This window comes from Meleagris gallopavo, chromosome 1 (genome assembly GCF_000146605.3).
Source record: "Meleagris gallopavo isolate NT-WF06-2002-E0010 breed Aviagen turkey brand Nicholas breeding stock chromosome 1, Turkey_5.1, whole genome shotgun sequence".
Classification (NCBI taxonomy): Eukaryota; Metazoa; Chordata; class Aves; order Galliformes; family Phasianidae; genus Meleagris; species Meleagris gallopavo.
Window position 1 is genome coordinate 188,084,818 of NC_015011.2, and position 9,288 is coordinate 188,094,105.

Sequence of the window (9,288 nt, forward strand, 5' to 3'; positions counted from 1 at the left end):
AGCTTGGGGCTGTGTCCACTGCCCTGATGAGTCTGTTTCATGCCCACTGCCCTCTGATGAAGAGCCTTTTGCTGATATACAACCTGACTCCGAGCTGCAGTTTGTATGTGTCTCCATTTATTTATGTTTGCAGTGAGACTGAGGGGCCAAAGAAAGAAATTAAGGAGCTGTTGGATTTTTTTAATTGCCAGTTGACAGTTGTACCTGTGAGTTTCCAGTCTCCCATGGGGAAAAAGTGATGAGTAAGGCAGACTTTTCCACTGAACTGGGTTCAGCCTTAGACCACAAGTTGTTATAATAGGTATTTACATCAGAATGTCCAAACTGTGCCATAATGAAGCATTCTGGAAACATGTGTTTACAATCATGCTGTGCAATTTGTTTTCTGCAAGGAGTGACTGTTTTTTTCCTCCTTACCTCTTCTCTCTCTTTTTTTTATTTTTTTTTTTACCTCTTACGGTTGCTATGTCTGTTTTGTTACAATTCAAACAGGATATATTTTGATCCAAAAATATGACAAATATCCTTGAATTAACCTAGAAACTACCATTCATGGTTAAAAAATATTGCAGTTAAAATACTATATCATACACCAATATATTTTATCTCAGCATCAAAATCTTGAAGTGACTTTTTTTCCAAAGCCTGAATTGAAATTTCTCAAATAGAAGTAAAAATTAAGAACCAAAAATTTCAGGCTTGAACTAACTTGAGAAGTGATCTTAGCTGTTACAGAAACATCTGAAAGATCCAACTGTTACATCTAATAATGAGGAAAACCCTGAGAAAACAGTGAGTTTCCGGCCAAATGTCTAGGAATAAACTTCAGCTCTCTATATATGCTCTATATATGTGCCCTATATTGGTGTCCTTTGGAGCAAAGGAGTTCAAAGATACAGTCCATTCAGTTTCCATGGCCCAGGAATCAATTGCTGACTGGTTGAGGGACATATCCGTAAGTCTAAGAATCATAAAATCACTGAGGTTAGAAATGACCACTAAGATCATCTAGTCCAACTATCAACCCATAAATAGATAGACTGAAGTTGTGGACATCAAGTTGTAATGAAATGCTTTTATAATATGTGTATGCATACATGCAAAGGAATTCTGGCATAAATATGCAAGATTATACCTCAAGAAGATAAGCATTCTGAGAAATGAAATAAAGTGGTTATTTGACATGGAGCAAATAATGCTGTAAAGAAGACAGGGTTGTACCAGGAGGCCTACCAGCCAGTGACAGTGGTGTAGAAGAAAGATGGGGGGAGTCTGCTGAAAGCTGGAGCTGGCTGGCATTTAAGTATGCTGTCATTGAGAAAGATACTGATTGTGAGTTCCTGCCACTGCATATTCTATGAGGACACATTTCTTACTGTACAAGTGCCAATTTTGTCTTCATCTATATGCAGCACGAGCCATTTCTTCTACACATTTTGAATAACGATAGAAAGAATGCCACAGTTTTCCTCCAAACTCATATGAGAAACTTTTTACTTACTGTGCTTCAGCAGGGCAGGGGTTATGGGTTCATGTTCAACAGTATTCACAGACAAATTGCTGGATAGCTCTTAGTGCAAGCAATGCAAGTGGTTGCACTGGTTAACTCTGGAACTTTAGAGTATAACAGAGGTGATAACCTCATGATGCTGAATTCATGACAGGTATACTACTGCTCATAACAAGCTGTATTAACAGTCCGTCAGTTAGGCCAGGATGGATTGCTTTCCTCTTCAAGCCCGGTGGAGCCATTCTGGCTTGTATAAAACAACTGATCAGAAAAGGCAGAAAGTTATTTTCCAGCCTGGTGGAAGGAACAGTGATTATCTATTTCAGACAATGACCATCCTGGGTCTCTTTTGTCTTATAAGTGTAACATCCATCAAATTTTTGTACTAACTTTACAGTAAAAAATCTTTTACAGTTCTCATTTTATCTTACTGAAACAAACAAACAAACAAACAAAATTTTTTGAAGTGGAGAGAGGCAATGATGTTATTTGAAATCCTGAAGTTTTATAGAACAGGCAAATCATTTCTTCACAACTTAATTATTTATATTAGCTCTTCAGGGAGTGGGGTGCATCTAAACAGGGGATTAGTAAACAGTATGATTTAGGAGAACTCATGCTTAAGAAGTTGCATTATAGATATGGTGTGCGCCATCTCTGAACTTTAACAGTGACCAGCATTTAGCCATTGCTCAGCCTCATAAATCCCATTGAAAGGTGGAAAGTAAAAGTGCTACACAAAGAGGGAAGTAAAGATTACCATAAGGCAAAAGAAGTCACTGAGAGATTATCATGTACCAAAAAAATCCCACCATTGTTAAAAATTAACTCCTACACATGTTGTTTCAATGTGACCATGAACTACAAATTGCTCAGAAGTGTTTGGATGAATTTGTACTATAAAATTGCAGGAAAAAAAAGTGGAGGAGTAAATCTCTTACATGATACAATGCCACTAGAGAAGGTAACAATTGAGATGAGCTGAATGTCTGGCTCGAAGAGAATTTTTCTTAATCAAAAATGTAAGCAAAGTGATGATATAAGTTGTTTGCTTCATGGCCTTGCTAAAAAAGAATTTTGATGCATGCAGGACAAAGTCTTTGATTCTTCAGAGGAAGTCATTATCCTTTTGATTGATTAGTCTACATTTATTAACTAACCAGTTCCCAAGGGAAACATTCTCAGCTATCTAAACCTAATATGCTACAAAACGTAGATTGTGAGATTGCTGAATTGTTTAAGTCCTTCATTTATCTCTAGATAAACTGCTCCTGGTGTTTTTTCAGACAAGCTTGATGCTGTGATTAATTAAACTTCAAATATTGTGAAATGACTGAAGAATATTTAATGTAACTTAGTGAAAGTTATTAGGTATGAAAGATTTTGATGAATTGTTGCTAAAATATTCCCTCTGTACAATGAATTTATATTCCTGACTGCCCTGATCACAATGAATTTTAATATGTGTGCAGTGTTAGTGTTGTTGTTTTGAATTTTTCCCCTCAAATTTAATTAAAATAATGATTGATTGATATAAATTGTTTGGCTGCATTGACTGAGCTTATGTATTCAAGCTTAATTTTTTGATTTATTTGTATAAGTAAGACAGTGTCTCCATCATTTTGAATCAAATCCTATAGCTGAACTGTTCAAACAAATTTACATTGTAAATAGTTCCCTGTCTACTCTTGCCCAAATATGCTCTAGATGGAAAAATGCAACCTTGTTAGTGTAATTAAAAAAAAAAAAAAAAAGGAAAGGAAGGAACAGTAATGATGGGGTCAGCAGTTTGGTGGTAGATTTTACTGTTTTTAACAGTAGTGTCTATCTTTCTCACCTTGATTTTCATCTTCCAACCTGTGTCTCCTGAAATTGTTGTGACAAAAAAATGACACCACACACTGTATCAGATTTCCCTTACCCATCACACTAAAGAGTGTCCAGACAAGCCATTCCATTCAATTTTTCTTATGTCCATTTTGTATGCATATACACATGTGTTCTGTTGTCTATACACAACAGGATGTAAATCCTGTTGCAGACTACCATCTGGTCAGAGCAGAGATTTTTCTGCCAAACCAACTTCTTTCCAGAGCATAATTTGATATGAACTGGCATTATATTTATTATGAAAATTCTAGTATTAAATGTGCAGGTTGGCAGCCCTGCCTGCGGCGGAGGGGTTGGAGCTTGATGATCCTTGAGATCCGTTCCAACCCAAGCTATTCTATGATTCTATGACAAGAAGACTAAGATATCTAGTCTCCTTACAAGGCCTAGACAAGACATGAGCTTGCTGACTCCTATGTAAATGCCTGTATGAATTATATATAGCCAGGGATCTGCTAAAATATATAAAACCAACAATGCTTTCACTTTGCTATAGTTTTGGTCATAGCATTATATGATGCAGTAATTATACAAAGTGCTGACAGTTTAGGACTTAGAACACAATTGTACATTGCCAAAAAATTAAATCATTTTACAGTCCACAATAATGAGGTAGCAGAAAAGAGACAGTTTGAGAAACCTCTTTCTTATAAGTTAACAAATTTGAAAAATGTCACATCGAAATAAAATCCAAGTCAAGACACAGCCCCATCCATCCATTTTACAAACCTAAAGAAATTTCTAACATTTACAATGCTTCAGAGCAAATGAAGTGTAACTTCCCTATTCAGTATAATGAATGAAGTAATGAATAAAATAGTGAGACCTTCCCACGGCATCTGTAGTTGCATAAACCTGAAAAAGAAAGAACAGAAATTCAAAATAGTGGATAAGCCAGGCTGAACCACATTTCATGTAAATAAGATGCTAATGTACAAAAATCTTACAGCAGTCTTTGTCCGACAACATCCCCTTTTGGAATTAGGTAGATGAACATACTGGCAATATTGTGCTATGGGTCTACTCTTCTTTCCTTGATACAGTATAATGCTTTGTATATCATGCCATCAAAAAGGTAATTTTAACCCACCAGTTGCAGTTACATATGATTGTTCAATTAAAATTAATTGTTAAAAAAATCTTAAAGAGAAGAAAAATAATTAAAAAAATAGATTGCAGAAATTATGCATTTGGCTTTAAATGGATTTGTTTGATGGAATTTTGCAATTAAGAAAAAATGTTTATATGCTGATTTTTTAAAAACAAACAATTTTAAATTTCCGTACTTAATGATATATAATTTAACAATTATATAAATGGAAAAATATCCATAACTAGCTGAGACCTCTTTAAAAGTATTCAGGGCAATGGAATGCTATATCAAAATAGAATGACCAGCCTTGTATACCTAACTGATTTTCAAAACACAATATATTTGCAGTTCAAAACACTCTTTGCAGTAACAATGCTAAATATTCCTCATAGTCCATTCTTTATCCATTTATGCAGAAATCTTCATACATGTATTGCTTTATTTAATCTAAAGGTCAGCCCCAATTCTGCTCCTATGAAATGCAAGATATTCATCATTTCTTAATATCAAGACCAAGTAATTGTGCTGGTGAAAAATACTACTTGCACATAAAATCTGACATAACAGCCCGGAAAGGTGGTCAGCTTTGAAACACTCAGCAGTCTGAGTATTACAAGTGTACAAGTTCCAAACATAAGCACACTGAAAAGATAAGTTCCAAGATAAGCACATTGAGTAAAAGCAATGGAGAGTAAAGAGATGATATTTCATCAGTGTACTACAAAGTTTTCTGAATCCCCTCTCCTCTCCTCTCCTCTCCTCTCCTCTCCTCTCCTCTCTTTCTGTCATCTTCACCTTTCCTGCAAGGTACCAAGGCACAGTTTTGTGAAGATACTACTCCTACCTTGCAGTAGAAAAAGCTTTCATCAAAGCTACTTCTTTCAGATCTGAAGAGTACCAAGTAACATTTGGTACTCAATAAATAATTAAATTTCTGCATATCAGTGTGAGGTCATTTGAAGTACTAAAATGATGACACATCTCCATCTCTTACACAACAAACTTGCTTGGCATTGTATTCAAAAAACAAAGATATCCTAAGACATATTTTATTTAGTTTAACTTCTTAGTTTTTATTGGAAAAAAAAAAAGAAAACGAAGAAGAGAGAAAAAAAAAAAAATATGCCTAAGAGTAAAAGCCAGTTTCTAATTGCTGGGATTTATTTTCAGAGAACATGTTATCTGAAAACCTACTTTTTGCTATTGGAACCGCTTGTCTTTTGGGTAATCTTTGTCAATCAGTGTAATGTAGATATTTTACTACCACTAACATTCTACAGAGAATAGACTACTTTTCCAATGATTTGGTTAAGTCTTTGACCAAACTATGCAGAAATTTAAGGTATGACACTTCTTTCAGATCTGGTCCACCAGCGTCCTCTAGTTAGCTTATGTACTACCTTATGAAATGGATCCTTTCCAAGACCCTTTCAAAGTATATAAGAGGAGATCAGGTGTAGAGTTGATGTGACCACATCTGGGTTTCAGCCTAATGTCACTTCAGAATCACCAGGATGCCAGCACCACGCTCTACAGTGAAGACATAGTCTAAAAAGTTCCATATCTGAAGAGTATCAGCACTTGTTTGTAGAGGAGCCCACAACTTCGGTGGAGGGGAAATGAAAAGCAAGGATTTACAAATGAAGAGATGTAAAACTGATGTCTAAAGTATTGCAATGGATTATTATTGGTGTCATTAAAACTGATTCTGTCCTTATTCCTCGATAGAATCCATTAATTTTGGTCTATGAAAAGTCCTTTCATAGAAGGTGAAGGCAGCAAGAAAAAGATGTAATAATCCCTGAAATCTAAGCAGTCTGTGTTGGTGTCTTCTGCTAGGATAGGGAAATCCCAGTACAGACATGATTTCTCCCAGCCCAAGAATGAAACAGCCTGCAGATCCTTACCCACAGATGCTAAAATAATAAATGAATACAAAAACAAAGCCTGAAACATAAACTCAGAACTTTTCAAAGCCTGCAACAGAATTTAGTTACACTGGCTCTTACATTACCTTTGCTCTTTAGTCACACTGTGTCCAATGCATAGTTTTCTCTCTTTTTTCCAACCAATACACAGTCACAGAACCGATTCTAAGGAAAGAAATCTGCTTATGTCTCTTCCATTCTTTGGGTGAAATGCAAAATTATTTTAATCTTAACATTTTCTATGATAACTGAAAACAAAAGTTTAAGGGTCGGTTGGTTTTTGTTGTTGTTGTTAGCTTGTTTTTAATATTTTCTTCACATATTAAATAATTTATAGCTATCCTCTGTTTTAACAGCAAAGAGGGAAAAGAATCTTGACGTTTTTGAAATACAAGACATTCTGAGGTAAATCATAACCTTAACATATTCTGAATCCTGAAAACCTTTTTTATGCTGAACCCTTTGCCTTTCCAGTCTGGTTTCTCTAAGAACCCTGCACAGATTAGATGCATGTTCTGCAGTAGGAGGGTTTATTAAAGCTTGGTTATTCTTGTCATGATTACGTGGATATTTAGCACTGAATGAATGGCTACTACTAGGGCAGGCTAGGAGCAGCCTGCTTTGTCTGATGATTATTTTGCTCTTGAGTGGATGGCAAAACTTGAGACGTTCATATCAATCTCTCTGAGATCTGTTCTGCTGACTTGCAGGACAATGAAATGTATAGTGATGGCTAGGGAATGGGGCATTTTCTTTATCTGTGTCACAAGCATCCTAACCAAACATTCTTCAGAACAAAGTTGCCAAGGAAACTTTACCTCTTTCTTTTCTTCTGATGGCTACTTTTTGGAATTCAACTTATTGTGAGCATTTAGGATCTCCAAATTCCTTCTCTTAGTCTTTTTCTTCTTCTGTTTCTTGGGTACAAAGTGCCTCTTCTGGTTATCAGGTCTAAAAGTAACTGTTTTCTTTCTTAACTCTACATTCTTTGACATCTAACACCTCCATACCAACTTTATCTCATTTTCTTTCCTGTGAAATTTCCACACATTGTTCTTTCTTTTCTCCTTCTCTCTTGCTACCCCAAATAAATTTGTATGATCCAGTTTGATTTCCTTTGTATTTTTCAGAGAATTTATCTACTCTGTAAGCCCTTCTGCTTTTTTCTCTGCCCTAGGAATCGACTTCCATTTAATACACATTTGTCCTGCGTGAGCTTCATGCCTGTTTGGGAACATGGCACATACTGCCCTGTGGATTGACTTAAAACCTTTGGTAGCCAGTCTGCAAAGCTCCAGTTGTTCCTTCTTTCAGTAAGGCTATAATTTGTAAATGAAAAGACTCCTCTGCAATGAGCACATCTCATTTTACTGTCTCCAATTCACTCTCAGGTTCACTAAGCTTCTTCCTCAGTTTTTTATACAATCTGCACTACCTCTGAAGATCTACTATAACTGCATCCACCTTTGTGTTCACTCAAGTTATTTCTCTTACAGAGTTGTTGTCTTCGAGGTATATTTTTCTATCTAGCTCAGGTTAAAGGACAAGCAATAAACAATCCATTTAGTCTGTCATGCAGTGTTAAAATTAACAGATTTCTCCTTCACAATTTTGGTAGATACCCACGATGCAGCTTAGAGTAGATAGGAATGGAATATCACAAGCAAGCATTTGAGAAATGATCTGCTGCAGGCATTTTGCACAAATTTTATTCAAGCATTTGAATAGATATTTCAACACACAGCACAGGAATTTGCACAATTAGGGCATAAGTCATCACTGGGAAGAGAGCCAGCATAAGATCTCTGCAAAGCTCACATCCCATGTAAGTGTTCAGAGCTGACCAGGTCTTATCCTAGTATCCTGTCAAGGGGTTATTTAAATCCTCAAGTAACAATCTGTTCATCCAAGTAATTTTTTATCCAATTTCCAGGTATGGTATTTAAGACATTCACAGTACTGCACTGGGCTCTAGCGTTGGAATTGCTTCCATTTGACTTCATGTCTACATCCCCACAAGTCATTTTTATTGCGAATGGAAAGAAAAGGGCCCTTTCAATACATGAACAGTGAACCCAACCAAATTTTACCCAAGTGGCCAACAATGTTGGCGCTTGCTTTGTCAAGCTGAGGAGCAAGTCAAGTGTTACAGATGTGGAGTATCAGAGAAAGAGATGAAGTTAGGATTGAGAACATGGCCACCAGTTGGTTTCTCACTGCTCCTTAATTATAGTGTTGTTTGGCTTAAACTGTTTGGCCTTCACATTTTGGTCTTACTCCCAAAATCGTTAGAGGTTACTGTGTTATTCTGTAGAATTTTTTAGCTCATCCTACATGTGTATATATAAATAAATGGTGAGCACCTCTCCTGCATAGCACTGTTTGCTTGAGCATAGTCCTGTGGTTTTACGCCACTACTCCACTGCTCCCACAGCTGCTTTGCACTGTACCCCACCGCTGCCACAGTAACCTTCATGTGCATGGCCCTTTGCACAGCAGCTGTCAGAGAAAGCTGAGCACACAATCACTTCTTTCTGTTTGCTCCTGTTGTTGTCGTGATTTATTAGGTACAAAGGCAGGAGACTGGCCCCGCACAAGTCGGAAATAGAGTGTTTCACCCCAAAAGGGAGTATGGGGAATGGTGGGAGAGCTACAATGACCAGGTAAGCCAACAGCAAGTGGCCTTAGGTCCAGTGTGATATGTCTGTGAACAAGGGGAGCAGCCCTGGGACAATGCCAGCCCAGATCCTCTCTGTAATTCCTGTGCATCCCATATAGTATGTCTAGAAAAAAGATATAACTCTAAAATAAAACACGTGGCCACTGCTGATTTCTGTGTTTCATCTAATTGGAAAAAAGAAAAAGAA

At 36.6% G+C, this 9,288-nt stretch overlaps 1 protein-coding gene across 1 annotated transcript in view; it reads left to right on the plus strand.

The window, feature by feature from the left end:
* Positions 1–9,182, plus strand: part of LOC104909422 (metabotropic glutamate receptor 5) — a gene marked incomplete at its 5' end in the record, with an annotated part of 29,416 nt that extends 20,234 nt beyond the window's left edge. Inside the window, 1 exon segment of the mRNA XM_019612348.2 lies at positions 8,989–9,182. Within this exon segment, the coding sequence (XP_019467893.2) occupies positions 8,989–9,088 (100 nt within the window).
* Positions 9,183–9,288: the final 106 nt, after the last annotated feature.